The 17,334-nt window shown below is 43.8% G+C and overlaps 1 protein-coding gene across 1 annotated transcript in view; it reads right to left on the bottom strand.

The window, feature by feature from the left end:
* Positions 1-17,334, bottom strand: part of LOC308300762 (NACHT, LRR and PYD domains-containing protein 12-like) — a gene marked incomplete at its 3' end in the record, with an annotated part of 70,037 nt that overhangs the window by 38,438 nt on the left and 14,265 nt on the right. Inside the window, exons 5-9 of the mRNA XM_080744663.1 lie at positions 15,497-15,550; positions 12,851-12,912; positions 12,162-12,582; positions 11,542-11,918; positions 10,776-11,439 (exon numbers count right to left, since the gene is read on the bottom strand). Coding sequence (XP_080600789.1) covers positions 10,776-11,439; positions 11,542-11,918; positions 12,162-12,582; positions 12,851-12,912; positions 15,497-15,550 — 1,578 coding nt within the window. The remainder of the gene's footprint in view (positions 1-10,775; positions 11,440-11,541; positions 11,919-12,161; positions 12,583-12,850; positions 12,913-15,496; positions 15,551-17,334) is intronic.

Raw genomic sequence — 17,334 nt, 5'->3', positions numbered from 1 at the left:
ACATTTAACCGGGGCGATTGTCGAGTTTGGACGCCGTCATCGGAGCGTCCGACGTTGACGTTACCGTCGGCAGTGGAGCTCCCTTCATTGATTAAAACGGGAGCGTTCCCAACGTTGACGTTGACGCTCGGCGCGCTCGGTGGAGCCGGGGGGTTAGGATAACCCAAGGGACATCTGTACCAAATGTTGTGCTTGTATCCAACGCGTAATGGTTCAACCCTTATTTCCCCCTGCTATTAAACCCGTTTTTATCATGGGATTTTTTAGCAATTTGCATGAAACATTCTCCACACAATCTAAGGACCTTTATGCCTATTTACTCACCCCAGTTCCCAGTGAAATTCTCAATCTGCATTGGCTTAGAGTGGGAGATTCGGCTGACGCATCATGTCCCCGTGCGTTTCGCGTGCGCGATCCGTTCACGTAAATGTCCCCTCAAATAATCCACGTGTGACTCAAGAGTAGAACTGAAAGGTTTCGCTAGCATAGCACCCAGCACGGCTGCAGTAGAAGCACTCGTGTACAGACAGTAACCGAATGGGGGAAGGTGCCTTGGAGAAGGAAAGGGCCATGACATCACTTCTGCTTCATGTCAGACCAGCCATGAGCTATCGATGCACGAGTGGTGACTAGGGAAGGTTAGACGATCGCAACTTTTGCACAACATATTTTTTTATAACAAAATGCCTCAAATTACGCACGCAGCGTACGATTGCCGTGAAAGGCCCAATAGCGGGGCAGTTAAGGAGAACAATATTTCAGTTCTGGAAAGAAGCACCAAAATTTGACAGAATGTACCTCTTGGGTCATTCTTTAGAAAAATCACATTAGACACTTAATTTTCAAAATGGCCGCCAGTTTTAAAGATGGCCGCCTTTTCGGATATGTTTTACAGTACGCCAGCCAGTTAATATTGAATTTTCATAATATTATAGTTGTTTTGTAGGTTTTAAAACATCCTGAGTTCATATATTACACTTTTAAAGCAGCCAGAATAACCTTTCTGACTTTTGGGTGGGGTCTTTCCTCACCTGGGACCCCCCAGACAGAGCCCTGAGCCTATTTCAGTAATCGCTCTGCTCCTGCTCCAGAACAATGTTAAATTAGATCTGAAGTATGCTCTGAAATCAAAAATGACTAGTAGCAAATAACAGAGGTCTTCCACGGGGGGTCCGGGACCCCTGGGGGGGGGGGGGTCCTCAGAGCTACTACAGGGGGCCTGCCAAATCTCGATGAGATCATTTATTTTTTATTTTTTTATTTGAAACTTCGAATGTTTTTATGTATCCTGGTTTTATGTATTGTACTTTGATGGTTTATTAGTATTCTCAGTATTATTTATAATGTGTTTGTGTTAAACAGTTATGGTTGACAGCTGTTACTGCAGGGATTGCAATAATGAAGGTATTGCAACATTTCGCAGAACAACATTTCCATTTATTGCACTGCACTCACACTGACCACACACACACACACACACACACACACACACACACACACACACACACACACACACACACACACACACACACACACACACACACACACACACACACACACACACACACACACACACAAACAAACACACACATCCTCTTATAGAGCCCATGGTCAATTACGCCCAAAGAGATTCACTACAATACAGTAATTTCAGACAGATATATTCGTCTTCATCATCATCATCATCTTCAATGTCCAACCTAATAGTGTTGACACAGTCTCCACCATAGCATAGAGTGAAAGGCCGGTTGTTTGAGCAGCTGCACCGTCCCTTACAACCTGCTTTGCAGACACATTTGATGAGCTCAAGTACTGCCTTTGGAGCAGGGAGAGCAAGAAACCTGACTGGAATATACCCTCCACTCTCTGAATTCCATCTATTTTCTTCGATTGGTGGAAGCACAGGGCAATTTGTCAGGTATGATTTATCCTGCATTGTGACAGAGTTGGCACGGAGGTAATGTGGTAGCAGTGCAGCATGAGTTGGAGGTAGCATCTCACCTCCAAGTTCTTTGACAGAAATAGTTCCCATCTGAGTAATCCCAGGGTTGTTGGACCTTTTGAACTGTAAATATGGCATGCAAAATGTTCCGACTGCAATGTTGATGGAAGCTCACCATTTATAAGCTCAGGAGGAATGGCCAATGACCTTGCCAAGGTCCTTGAAGCAGTTAATGGCTTGGTCATCATCATCATCATCAAGTAGGCATTGACCCATGTATTTTTGGTGATTCCAACAAATGTTCTTCCCCAGTCAGCACCTGAAAAACTATGTACGCAAAGGAACCCTTGACATTTGAAACATCCAATAACTTGAACTCACTCGAATATATCAATTTCCTTTTTTTGTACCGGAGGCAAGGAATCTGGGTATCAGCCTCTTCATGTGTTTGCACTTCCACAAAATCATGTCCCTTGATGAAGGTATCGTATTATGATGCCTACTTTGTTATACCTGACAAATTGCCCTGCCCTGAGCTTCCATCAATTGAAAAAAAAAGAATAGATGGAATTCAGAGAGTGGAAGGTATGTTCCCGTCAGGTTTCTTGCCCTCCCTGCTGCAAAGGCAGTACTTGAGGGACGGTGCGTCGGTGCAGCTGCTCGAACAATAACCTGCCTTGCACTCTCCTCCCTGCAAATTCTATAGTGGAAACTGTCAACACTATTAGGGAGGACATGTATAGTATTGAATTTCTTTGGGAACAATTGACCGTGAGCTCTTTAAAGGACAACTTTAGCTTTTTACAACAAGGGTTCATATTTTAGATTGTAATTAAAGAATATAAAAGATGAGTGTTAAAATGATTTCATTTACTTTTTCTATTGTTTTAGAGATTCTTATTTCAGTGGTTGGGGGCATGCGTACAAGTGGCTAAATATGTCATTTTACACAGAATAAGCCCATTCCCAAGATACAACGCAACCTTTCATGGTTGGATGTGACTTATGGGGGCTAGAAGTGTTACTGTAAACAGCAATAAAGAAACTGCTGGCTTATTGTGTCTAAAAAGACATATTTAGCCACTTGTACTACGCATGCCCCACATTTTAGCACGGTAAACGCGATAAAACAATAGAACGAAGCAAATGAAAACATTTTAAGATTGAGTGCCAATCCCGAACTAGTTCGGCTTTATTATCGTATCGCAGAGTGCCGATCCCGAACTAGTTCGGCTTTAAAAAAAAAAAAAAAAAAAAAGAAATTGAAAAAAATTGAAAAAATAATGTTTTGAAATTTTTTTTTGGACCCCATCAAATCTGGTGAACATGATTTCAATCGCGATTTTGCATGTTCCACCCCCATACAACCCCATCTAACATACAGGGCAGCCATTTTTGTTTACATAACATGTAAAACATAATGGCTATTATCTCAAGAATGCCTGAACGGATTTCCAATCGGATTTTTTTGTTTGAAAGCTCTGAACAAACTGCACAAATCGCATTGGATTTTTTAGAGCTCATTCTTCTCTGTTTTTTTCCCATGCATGAGGTGTGCAAGGTTTAATCGTGGCTAAATTGCAGAAAATAGATCTTCTAAAATGCTTGGTAGCCAATAGCTAACTTCAAGCTAACTTCATCCTCTTCCTGTACATGCACAAAGGAAAGTGTTCAGGCATGTCATGGCTGCAGGGCTTGTGCATATACTGTACCAGCACTGTCTAAGTAGAATTCTCTGGTCATTGGGGCCCTCTAGTGGTGAAAAAGGGGGCACTCAAAGAGTTAACACTCACTTTTTCTTTTCTCTAATTACAATCTAAAATATGAACCCTTGTTGTAAGAGGATAGGGTGCGGGTTTTGGGGTGACGATAACAAAGAGGTGTGTGTGTTGTGTTGTGTTGTCAGTGTGAGTGCAGTGCAATAAATTGTTAGATAATAAATGTTAGACTGCGCGCCCAAAGTGAGAAGTTGCAATACCTTAATTCTTGCAATCCCTGCAGTAACACCTGTGAACCTGTCTAACACAAAAATGTTATAAATAATACTGAGAATACTAATAAAAACTGTTTCAAATAGGGGTGTAACGATACATTTTAATAGCGATTCGGTACATATCACGATACATGGTTGACGATACGATACATGGACGATATTGGTTCATTCATGGCGATACGATACGATTCGATTTAATGATTTAAAATCGATATAGTAACTATTTAGCAAAGAAATTAAATCTGTGTGAAAGGTGTAGATAGTGCAGGTTTTTAAGGGAAACGTGTATTATTATGGATATAAATAAGTAAACACAGTGATTATCTGCCAAATACATGGACATTGTATATTGACAAACCTGCACCTTGACATGAACACAGAGATTACACACATTTATCGATAGACCCTTGTAACTATATGGAAAGGAAAAGTAATTAAACCCCTCCTTTTCATTTTTTCTTCTTAAAAATGATAAATACAATGCACAAGTAGGTAGTATCGATACAATCGATTATTTGCACTGCCGATTCGATACGATACAAAATAAAACGATACGATTCGATTTTAGCTGTTTTAATTTCGATATACTTCGATTTTTTAAGTTAAAAACGATATTTCGATACAGTTACTATATCGTTACACCCCTAGTTTCAAAAGTTTTTTTTTTTCTTTTTACATTTGAAACTTTCAAATGTAAAAAGAAAAAAAAAACTTCCCCATCAAGATTCGGCAGGCCCCCTGTAGTTACTCTCGGACCCCCTGTGGAAGACCCCTGGGTATTTGCTACTACTCATTTTTGCTTTCAGAGCCCAGTTACAACAACTTTAATGCTTCAGTTATGATCTAATTTAACATTGCTCTGGAGCAGGAGCAAAGCGATTACTGAGATAGGCTCAGGGGTCTGTTTGGGGGATCCCAGGTGAGGAAAGACCCCAACCAAAAGTCAGAATGGTTATTCTGGCTGCTTTAAAAGTGTAATAAATGAACTCAGGATGTTTTAAAACCTACAAAACAACTCTAATATTATGAAAATCGTACATTAACTGGCTGGCGTACTGTTCAGAGGCAGCCATCTTGGAAACATGGCAGCCATTTTGATTTTTCAGTGTCTAACGTGTTTTATCATAGGAACAACCCCTAAGGAGTACTTGTGAAAAGTTTTAGGTTTCTTTCCACTTGTGAAGTATTTTAGTGCAAAAATGCATTTATCTGCCCCGCTACAAGAACACGTGGCGCCCTTTTCACATTGGCCTATTATAGCGCCACCAGGAGGCCAAACAAACCTACCTGACCTACAACATTTCTCAAGGTATAGTGTGCAGTGTTTCCCCTATATGCATTAAGGAGTGGCGGGCCGCCGCCCCTTAAAATCTGGCCCCCGCTCTATGATTCTTTTTTTTAAAGACTTTTTTTTTTTCAAGATATTATTTTTTTTTTTTTTCAGAGGAATTATTTTCACAACGACATGACTCATGTTTAGAAATAAATACAGTTGTTTTCTCGGTTAGGTACGGCTGGAAGGAGATTATAGCGCTCCTCTGCTACACTCATTGATTGGATGGAGAAACAACAGCTGTGCACCGAGTACAAACCCACTCGTCGCGTCGCATAGGCACTGTTAAGCTGGCAATACACTACAAGATAATCTGGCCCGACTGAATTGGGTAGAATTAAACACTACAGGATAATCTTTTCAGATTATTTGACCAGATAATCTAAACGGGCTCACACTAGCCGTTTTGAACAGTCGGGCGCTCCGCACGCTACAGGATTCTATCCAGATTGAGTCGGGCTTGAACACAGCAATAATAAATAATATAATTGATACAAAATGCCACGGGGGCTGTTCTGAGCGCTGTGCTTTGCAACACGCACGCACACGCACATACAAACACATTACGTTATCCACTCACTCAACACACAACACCGCCTCACGCAACGGGGGAAAAAAAGCTTCAATATGGAAGTTGTGTCCTATTTTGATGATAATATGAGTTCACTTTGACACGTTTCATGTCCATCCAACTCTGACATCCCCTCTCTCTCCTGCGCTATAGTCGAGTGCTGCTCCTTCTCACGGTGCCTGATTTATGATTAGTCGTATGACGGTGTAGCGCACACAGAACATAGATCTCCAAGACCAAATGGTGTCCCTTCCGTGCCACGTTGTAGGCTTGTAGATCAGGGGAGAGCCCCCGTAGTAGGCGTGTACTTCTTTGATGTGATGTGCTGGACTGGTCGCAGCCTATGACTGACTGCAGACAGTGGCTGGTAGCGTTATTTCTTCTGTTTGTTTTTTGGATCGCGTTACCGTTGAGTTTTAATTTAAATCCCAATCATTCATGATACAACCTAATGGACGGACGGATGCTATGAAAAGTGTGTCTGTGTGCGCGCGCGTGTGTGTGTGTGTGTGTGTGTGTGTGTGTGTGTGTGTGTGTGTGTGTGTGTGTGTGTGAGTGAGTGAGGCAGAGGGAGAGGTGGAGAGAAAAAAAGAGATGGATCTGTCACTCAGTCAGATGTATGCTCAGAGACTTGCGTCTATCAGCGGCTGCTGTACCTATTTTCTCTCAGTCCCCTGCTGCTCTTCCAGTCTTCCAGACCAGTACTGATCCAGGAAAATATCAAACATGTTTGAAAAGAGTCGGGCTACCCCCGACCCCCGTTTCAGTCGGAGGAAGCCCGATTGTCGGGAGGGTAATTAAATAGCCCGATTATCGGCTAGTGTAGGGCCGCCTTTACAGGAGAAGTTTACTTGTTGTCCCATTCATCATTACAGCTTAGCTGTACATTTCTCAAGATTCATTTAAAAACGTATTGATAATGATTTTAGAGTGGTGTAGTTTGTGGTTGTCTGTGGCTAAATGTGCAGTTTGTGTCTGACTGTTAGCAAGCAACCTAGCCTACAGTGTGTGGAGAAAATAACATGCAGTTGCCAGGTCTGATAATATAAGCCATGTTGGGCTAGGTTGGATGAAATACCATGCAGTGTTGCCAAATCTGACTATTATAAGTATTTTGGGCTCTTATTTCTGTAAAGTTGCTTGTAAATAATGGTGGTTGCCAGGGCACCAAATTCTGGGCCCTGGGTACAAGGATTCACTGTGGGCCCCCCATTAATGTTCTTCATAGGGGGAGTGTCAGTGGTGCTCAAACCTTTTCATGTTAAGGAGGACCCCCAAAATTATATGAATTTGGCCACGGACCCCCATCTCAAAATAGTTCCAGGGACCCCCCAGAAGCAAAATATGAGTTACAAATGTTAATACATATTTTCACGACTTTTCAAAAATAGCAGATCTACAAGCTCACAGCGTGGCACTCGGTGCCGTGCTTGTATAGGCCTATCTGCTATTTTTCTAAAGTATAAAATAATGAAGGCCCCTCCACCTTGGGCCCTAGTAACTCAGTCCCACTTTCCCCCCCTTGTGGACGCCCCTGGTGGTTGCTTGTGAGCTTGTAGATCGGCTATTTTCAAATAGGGAAGTATTTAGGTTGTGTGCTCATGTGGCCTATAGGCTATTCACTTATTTTGGGCTTGTTTTCATAGACCTGGTTGTTTATTCCTCCTGACAAATCTGACAACAGAACTTACTTAGGTTATTTACTTAAGTTTGAAAAGCCAAATAGTATTTATTTTTGTGTGTAAATAAAGCACTTTGAAACTGAAGATGATGGCAAATGTTGATGATAATAAAATAATGATCAGAAGATGATCACCAATGTTGATATAAAATACAAATCTATATATTTATTTTTTAACTGAGTTAGAATCGCGCAAACACACCCAACCCGAAAGTTAACTCGAGTGACGCTTTTGGTGACTCGTCACTCGACTCGGACTCGCCCCTCAAAAACTCGTGACTTGACTCGACTCGTGCTCATAAGACTCGTTAAGTTCACGAGTCTTATGAGCGGTGCTTAAAATAAAGATTGTTCACGACGTGAACAATCTTTATTTTAAGCACTATAATGCATGACAAGCACGACAAATATTGCCTTTCCTTCTCCTTTCTTCTTTCTTTCTTCTCTGTTGCGCGCCGCTGTGCTGCTGAGTGTTGCGCACGGAGACAGCGGCGACCGTGTTGTTTTTCCCAACGTATTTAAGCGCAACGGTGGGGGCCAGGAGCGCTTCGATGTGTTCACTTGGACCGCGCGCAGCTCAGGGCCGTTGGGAAAACCGCAGTCTGTCTCGCAAAGCGTGGCAGACACAGCCGTCTGCATGGACCTTTCATCCTAAGATTTAAATATTAAAACGGCGAAATAAAACATATATGTTTAGCTCATCATCAGCTATTTTACTTCAGCTAACCTGGCATTTGTTCAATAATTGTATAAAATGATAGGATTATCTGTGAGAACCTGCTTATCTAACGTCGGGTTTCTCTCCAGAGCGCAGCCTCCTCTCGTAATAATATTAATAATGTTCCACTACCACCAGCTGCAGCTATAGGTCTAATAGCTGAGCTCATTAACCCCTCGTAAGTTAACTTATTGTTTAAAGCAGTAACGTGAGGTTACCATGCCCAGTAGCCCTACTGTTACACTGCTAGAGGATTATTAAATTGTTTTTTGTATCTGTTGCGCTCGCACGTAGTGCGTCTTTTCAATCGCGTCTTTTCAAACGCGTCGGCGTCTAGATAAGACGCCGACGCGCCATGACAAGGTGGATTAATAGCTTGCAACTCTGATTTTTTGGGAGCCTTATATAGGCTAAACAATATAAGCCATAGTTGATTTTGAGAGGTTTATAGGCTGAACAATAAACCTACAGTAGCCTAGGCCTAGGCTGTTAGTTCAGTAGCAGCAGTAGGCAGGACAGCTGCTGCATGCAGCCTTTCAGAATAAGATTTAAATATTAAAACGGCGAAATAAAACACATATGTTTAGCTCATCATCAGCTATTCTACTTCAGTTAACGTGGCATTTGTTTAATAATTTGATAAGATAATAGGATTTTCCGTGAGACAGTGCTTTTCTAGCGTCGGGTTTTCACTTTTTTCTCCGGTGGGCTCTTCTCTTCATGATGTCAATTCCACCAGCTGCATCTACTAATTAACCCCACGTAATTATTGTTCAAAGCATTAACGTGAAGTTATGCCAAATATGCCCGTAATGTTACAGTTGTGCTGTCAGGATTCTTCACAGCACTGCAGTAACTTTAAAAAAGAAAAAGAGCTTTTAAAAAAGCAGGAGGGGAGTGGAAATGAAAGGGAAAAACTTTATGCTAAAGAAGTAAAAGAAAAGCTTTATTTTGGAATAAAGATTATGTTGAACCATGTTTAATTTTTTTTATTTATATCTTAACTAAAACTGCTATTGAAAATGATGCTGTATCAATGACTAAGTAATGTATCAATCCTGACATACTGTCTGTTTATATTAATACAGTAAAGGAGTGATCATGAATACAATCATGCACTTGCCAGTACAATTTAATTAATATAGTATATTAATTATACGCTGGCAACAAACGTTTACGACAGTGATGTAAAATGTATTCCCAGGTCCAATCCCCACTGAGAGTACACGTCGCTATGGTAACCAGTAGCGATACGTTTTACGGCAGTAACTGCAGTAAAGTGTTATGTTGCTTACTGTCCAGCTCTGGCGGCTTCTTCAAATAGAAAATTGTGATTGCTTCGCAATTTCTATTAAAAACAACATTTGAGTACTTGTCTAGCTCAAGCTGTCTTAGGAAAATGTCAGTACAGATAGCTACAAAGGTCCACAAAAAGGATTTAAGTGTCAAGCAAGCAACTGAAGTGTGGCTGGTTTTGGGATTATTTTATTCATTGGATGATGATCGGACGGCCGGGGACCCTGCTACTATTGGACATAACTGCGTTGCTTCCAAGGAACTTTCACCGAGGAAGGAGAGGCAGGAGGTCTACTTCAGAGCTGTTTTCTGGGGGAAATGGATCCATTATTATTAATCGTGGAACATTTAACAGCCTCCGTACGTCCGTAGCGTGATTGTGAGTACATACATGCATGTGTCTTTCCTAATTTAGCCTGCCATGGCTGCTGGCTGCTGCTGTAGCTGTATCTGTGAGTACCGGGTGATCATGATGCGCCATCTAACTTTTTCAGCTGGAGGCTAGATCATTATAAAAAATAATAAAAAAAGATATATATGTATATAAAGACTCGTAACTCGACTCGGACTCGCCACTTAAAGACTTGAGACTCGACTCGAGTCGTCCCCCAGAGACTCGACACTCGACTTCGACTCGCCCCCCAAAGACTCGGCACTCGAATTGACTCGTGACCACGAGACTCGTGGGCATCTCTGCCGCTCCCCGCAACTCTCCCCCCACTCCCTCAGCTTCTGCCTAGGGCAGGGGTCTTCAACATTTTCAGGCCGGGGACCCCCAAACTGATGGGGAGATTGAGCAGGGACCCCCTACCATACCACCTCGTAGGGTGGGGGGGTCGGGGCTACGACATATTTTTTATTTTAAACATGTACATTAAACAAGTTACAGCGAGCAGGGTGGGCCGTACCACTACCATTTCTAAACATACTACTTATTAACTGAGAACCAATGTCAATACTATCAACAATCTGTCAATTGCATAGTAATTATATATTCAAGCTATTCAAAATGGATAGAATCATGATTTATTTTTTAACATAAATGTGAAAAATGGCCAAAAAAAATGAAATCTTTTTTTTTTAAGCAATAATTTCGCGGACCCCCTGCAGTACCTTCGCGGACGCCCTAGGGGTCGCGGGCCCCCTGTTGAAGACCCCTGGCCTAGGGGAAACACTGGTGCGACCTTCTGTCGCAATGATTTACTCCATTTTAACATCTTAAAATTAACATGAATACTAACCGAGCCTTTCTGCAGTTCCTCACAGCTGGCAGCAGTCTCAGTCGCCCATATAGAGATGCGTTGTATGACATCGGGTCAAACTCATCCAGAACCTCCTTTGACATCAGCAGCATGAAGGCCAGAGCTGAACACTCGGTGTCAGAAAGTTCCTTCTGTGATCTGTTCCCTGGCTTCAGGAGCTGTTGGATCTCCTGCAGTACAGAGTCATCCTTCATCTCCATCAAACAGTGGAAGATGTTGATGCATCTGTCAGGCGAGTCATCGTAGTCAATCTCCTTGAGGTTGTCGATGACTCTCTGGATGCTCTCTGGACTGTTCTTTCTCTGACATAGCAGGCCTCCTAACAGTCTCTGACTGGACTCCAGTGCGAGGCCATGAAGGAAGCGGTTAAAGAGGTCCAGGTGGCCGGTTTTGCTATGCAGGGCTTTAAGCTGGACTTTCTTCAGGAAGACATACAGTCTGTCATCATCATCATCATCATCTTCATCATCACTTTCAGATTCAGAATCTTCCAGGAAGGACTTCAGCACCCCTGTCTTCCTCTCATTGAAACAGTACATCAGGTAAACTGCAGCCAGAAACTCCTGAATGCTCAGATGAATGAAGCTGTAGATCTTTGTCTGGAAGAGGACACTCTCTCCTCTGAAGATCTCTGTGCACAGTCCTGAGTACAGCGAGGCCTCTTTGACATCAAGACCACACTCTTCCAGGTCCCCATGGTAGAACATGATGCTGCCTTTCTCCAGATGTTCAAACGCCAGCCTACCCAGCTTCAGAAGAACAGCCCAGTCAGATGCCATGAGCTCCTGTTGATTCACGTCTTGTGAATACTTCTGCTGATTCCGTCTTATCAGGACCCGCAGGAAGTGGCCGTACATCTCAGTGGGGGTCGTGGGCAGCGGTTTTGTCTCATCGGTCTTCAACATTTCCTCCAGAACGGTCCCAGCGATCCAACAGAAGAGGGGGATGTGACACATGACGTAGAAGATCCTTGTTGCACTGATGTGTGAGATGATTGTGCTGGCCAGCTTCTCATCACTGAATCTCTTCCTGAAGTACTCATTCCTCTGGAGGTCTGTGAACCCTTGTACTTCTGTCACCCTGTCAAAATATTGAGGAGGGATCAGATTGGCTGCTGCAGGTCTGGTAGTTATCCAGAGGAGGGCTGAGGGGAGCAGATTTCCGTCGATGAGGTTTGTCAACAGAGTGCCCACTGATGATGTCACTGTGACACCGGAAACAATGGCATTGCTGGGGAATTGCAATGGAATCCTGCTCTCATCCAATCCATCCAAGATGATCACAGTCTTACAGGCAGCGAGCTGCTCTGCTGTGAGCATCTTCAATGTTGGATGGAAATCATGGATCAGTGTGAGAAGACTGTACTGCTTATTTCTGACCAGGTTCAGCTCCCGGAACGACATCAGGATCAAGAGATCGATGTGTTGATTGGCCACGCGCGCCCCCCAGTCCACAGCGAACTTGCACGCAGAGAAGGTTTTTCCAATGCCGGCGATGCCCTTTGTCAGAACAACTCGGATGGGTTTTATTCTGCCTGGTAAGGGCTTGAAGATGTTACAGCACAAGATTGTGTTTCGAACAAGGGTCTTGTCCGTCTTGGATGCTTTCTCAAGCTGCCACACCTCATGTTGCTGACTAACTCCTTCACTGTCTAAGTCTGAGAGGTAGAGCGTTGAGTAGGTGCTGTTGATGGAGGTTCCAGGTCCAGTAATGTCTCCTGTCAGACCTGCTAAGCTCTTCATACTGGTCATATGTGGCTTTAGAACCTTCAGCAGACTGGCATCCACTGGAAAACAACAGTTTATCAGTGTTAAACACACTTCACATCCTATGGAAATATGTTTTTATTTTCTAACCCAAAATAAAATATACATCCTGACAACTCTAAAAGTCAACAACCACAACAATCTTTGACTATTAATGTATTTATTATTTATCTATGCCTTTATTTAGTTATTTATTTATCTATGTATTTATTTACTTTAATTTTAATAGAGATAGAGAGAGAGAGAGAGAGAGAGAGAGAGAGAGAGAGAGAGAGAGAGAGACTTTACTTTGTACAATGATGGTGGGATGGTCACACACTGAACCACTGGACGGATCCTCAGTCCTCTCTCTGTGGACACACACACAAACACACACACACACACACACACACACACACACACACACACACACACACACACACACACACACACACACACACACACGCACACAGGCACACACACAGGCAATTACTTGTCTATTACTATGGACTAACTAGAGGTTATGCATATAACCCTGGTTCTGTAAGCTCTTGAGGTGTCAGCCACTTCTAACACAGCATGCACCCTCGAGGACGCAGCCACATCCAGGCTATAGAACTGGCACAGCGCCCTCACCGGACAATGGCAGCTCAAACGTCTGTCTCCCACTGATGCAAAAGGTGGTGGGTGAAAAGCGTCCAGTTCAATCAGAGAAATAACCACCAAAAGGTTATTGGGCACAAACGCCACGCTGGGCTTGAGCAAGACCTTACTGTAATCACTAGCAAATTTCCAGCACCAGCAGAACCGTATTTTAAATCCACTGATTCCAACGGTTGGAAGGGCTGGTTACAAAGGACGTCCAACACCACTGTGGTGTTGATCCCAGGTTGGGAACAGGGGTCTAGAGACCGACCAAAGTCGTCTCACAACCTTGAGGAACCGGCACACCAATGGGTGCTGGAACACAGGACAAGACAGCCTCCAATATGAGGTTTGACGTGCTTGAATGCCAGAAAGACTGCCATCAACTCCGTGTGCATCCCTCCATTCAGACACTAAGCCTATAACTAACCCTAACCTCTATGGAAGTGTCACCATAACAATTAGAAGTCAATGTCTGAATGGCAGCATGTTGGAATGGAGAGCGGCCCCCATCAACTCCAGGTAGTTGATATGTGCAGCCCTGGGGTTGGCGTCCCACAACCCCTTTGGCCGCCCTGCCCTCATGGTTGATGCCCCATCCCGTGAGGCTGACGTTGATTGTGATGACTTTGTACAAGATGATTGTGCCTATGCTGACTCCCTGAGGCCACATTCATCCAGGGTTTGAGCGCTCGGAGGCATTCCTCCGTCACTTGAACCCACTGAGAGCCCAGAAAAGACGGGATCTTAAGAGAAAGCATCCACAGTTGAGAATGGCCGAGGCCATAAATCCCCGCTGCTCGCATGCATGTCCTGTACGTGACTCGGAGCCCTCAGGTGAACGTCACACAGACAAGGAAGCCGTCTATCCTGTCTTGGGATAGGCGGGATACCAGAAACGTCCAGCGTGACCCCTATGAAGGTGGTCCACTATGACAGAACCAAGACGCACTTCTCATAGTTAAAAGAGTAAAGCAGAGTGAGCTTAGGTGCGAAATAGCCATCTCTGTGTGGCGACGTACCTCCTGGCTCGAGCCAGTGCTGAGCAACCAATCGTCTATGCAGGTGGATACCCCTGACGTCTCAGAGGGTCGATCGCTGCCTGGGTACAAAGACCATGGGACTCAGCGACATCACGAATGGGAGGACTGTGTACTCGTAGACCCGCCCCTTGAACCGGAAGGTTTTGGGGTGCTTGTTGAGACTGCACAGGTCCAGTATGGGCCGCATACCCCCAACCCTTTTTTTTCTTTTTTTTTTTTACCAGGAAATGTCTCGAACAGAAACTGAGGCATTTCTGTTCCAGCGATACTTCCTGGAAAGTGCCTTTGCTGAGAAGGGAGCGTATCTCCTCCTTCAGTGTCTTTTCTGACATCGGTGGTTTCGATGTCCCCCTGATTTGGCGCAGTACCCAGGGATTCAGACCGCAAGCTTCCTATTGAGCCAAAAAACGTGCAAGGGGGATGAAAAGCAGGGGAGATGCCGTACTTCCACAAGGGGCATAATACAGGGATGGCGGCTCAAAGGACCGTGGAGGCCACTTCCTGTTGGGCTCTCTTGGAATCGGTGGTGAGCCGGAGGTGCTCGACTCCGGGGAATGGGTTGTTTGGAGACAGTTGGAGGCCCATGAGGTGCTTCTTAGGATCAGCACCAGACACCGCTTAGAATGTGATGGGCGCCAGCCACCTGGCGTTCGCCAGCATGGCACAGGTGCCCATCGTTCGCCCAGTCCATTCAGTAGTGATTGTTCAGCTCGATAATGAGCTGGGTATACGTCTCCTAATCTCCTCCATCTGCTCGGGGGTCACCTGGTCAGTGATCTTCTCGTTAGGGGTAACGTAAGAAGAACGATGAGTATCCATTTAAAGCGGAAGTGAAGCCTCCTCCCCACTTCCATTTATTGCCGTTCAGGAGGTGTAGTTCCAGACTCTATATAACATTCAGGAGGTGTAGTTCCAGACTCACTCTAAATAACATTCAGGAGGTGTAGTTCCAGACTCTATATAACATTCAGGAGGTGCAGTTCCACACTCTATATAGCATTCAGAGATTGTGGATTAGTTGTAGCGACCGTCAGGTCGCAGTTACTATCAAAACCTCTGCCACGTGTCACTCCCCCATTTCCTGTCAGTCTACTATCCTATCAATAAAGGCATAAAATCCCCAAAACAAATCTTTAAAAAAATACAGTGTTTCACTGTGTCTGGGAGTCTGGTTCATTGAAGTAACATGAATTAAAGTTTACAGTGTTTTACTGTGTCTGGGAGTATGGTTCATTGAACTAACATGAAATAAAGTTTAGTTTCTTACTTTGTCTGGGAGTCTGGGTGTTCACTGATGTGTTCTGGTCTCTGGTCGTCTCTTCTGGAAACATAAAAACAGACTTATATACAGTACATCAACCATGTATGCAGTACATTACTTACTGACTTATATACAGTACATCAACCATTTATACAGTACATTGTAGATTTGCTATTTTCAAAAACAGATCTAGAAAAATCTTTGAATTACTGTTTAAACATTTTAACAACATAGGGTGTGCATGCATGACCCAAAGTATTTTCAGAATGAGATCTGTGTCAAAATGTATGGCCAATTCAATAATCACAAACGCAGCAGGAGCGGTTTTGCAGTCGCTAAATCGCATTGTGGTGAAGAAAAAAAGAGTTGAGCCGTAAGGCAAAGCTCTCTGTCTTCCGAGCAATCTTTGTTCCCACTCTCACCTATGGTCAAGAAGTGTGGGTCACTAGAGGTTCGCGGCCCTTTGGGCCGCTCACATCTAGAGTACACACCCGCTTTAAAAAAAAATAAAAAAAAAATAAAAAAGGTTTTTTGAATAAAAAAAAGTTTTGGCCTAATTGTGTTATTATTGTTACTGTAATAGGCCTGCCAATGTTTTATTTCCATTATTTCAATGTTTTCATTTTAGCAACACACACACACACACACACACACACACACACACACACACACACACACACACACACACACACACACACACACACACACACACACACACACACACACACACACACACACAGACACACACACACACACACAGACAGACAGACAGACAGACAGACAGTATCTTGCTGTGAACTCTAGATGTGAGTGGCCCGAAGGGCCGCGAACTTCTTGTAAGATACAGGCTCTCGGCTAGCTAGCTACAGGCTCTCGGCTAGCTAGGCCAGTAACAGTGGATTCTAGTTTGTTAATTCCAGAAGAAAAGCTTGGTTGCTGGTTGGCTATTTCATCTTCCCCCCTGGACCCCCTGGACCCAGGGTATGGTATATAGCTGCATACCCCTGCCATACTGTTAGGGGTCCCGCCTGTGACCCCAGGTGTATGGCACCCTGTCTTTTGGAACCCTGTGCACTGTGTCTGCTGAGTGGAGAGAGAGAGGCATCCAGCTCCAAGATGGCCTTGGACTGGAGATGACTCATCAAATGCAGCTGGCCACGCTAACGAGCTGTTATCTTTTCTCTGTCTGGGAACACAAATCTTGGACTGAGGTGCCAGCCCGTGCTGGGAGATTCCCTAGCATTTGGTCCGTGTTGTTATCTCCTATCCGTCAGCATGAGATAAGACATCCTGGGAAGAGCGTGTTTCCCAGAAGACTTCTGATGCAAGAGCGGACACTCCCCAGTCTCGCATGAATAGGGGAGTCCTAGCCTGACCTTGAATGTCTGATTTTGCAAAGATGTGCGTGTTAGTGCATGTACGTGTGCAAGCGAGTGTCAGTATGTGCTAAACTAAAGTTCTGTGTGTGTAAATCACGTCACTGTGACACGACGGAGTTCTGTATAAAGGAGACTGCTTCGTGTCTCCTGTTCAGTCTGAGTTGTTCAGTGTTTTTTTAGAGAGTGTGTTGAGTTGTTGCAGCTATCCCCGGCCCGTTAGGGGTCGGGGATGGACCTTTTTGTACTTAGTGCAATTTTTGCACCACCTGTCTATGTATTTAGAGAGACTTTGACTCTGTTAGATTCTCTGTTTTTAGTCAAGTACTTATATCGTACTTCTTCATTATTTCATTGCCAATTACTGTATTGGTGGTTTTATATTTTGTAACTGTTTTTACCAGTAAAGCTTTTTATTATTCACTTTTATCTGGTGTCTGTCTGAACTCATTTTTTAAGAGTTTACAA

The sequence above is a fragment of the Nannobrachium achirus genome (genome assembly GCF_963921795.1).
Source record: "Nannobrachium achirus genome assembly, chromosome: 16".
Lineage (NCBI taxonomy): Eukaryota > Metazoa > Chordata > Actinopteri > Myctophiformes > Myctophidae > Nannobrachium > Nannobrachium achirus.
This window is presented reverse-complemented; position numbering and strand designations above follow the sequence as displayed.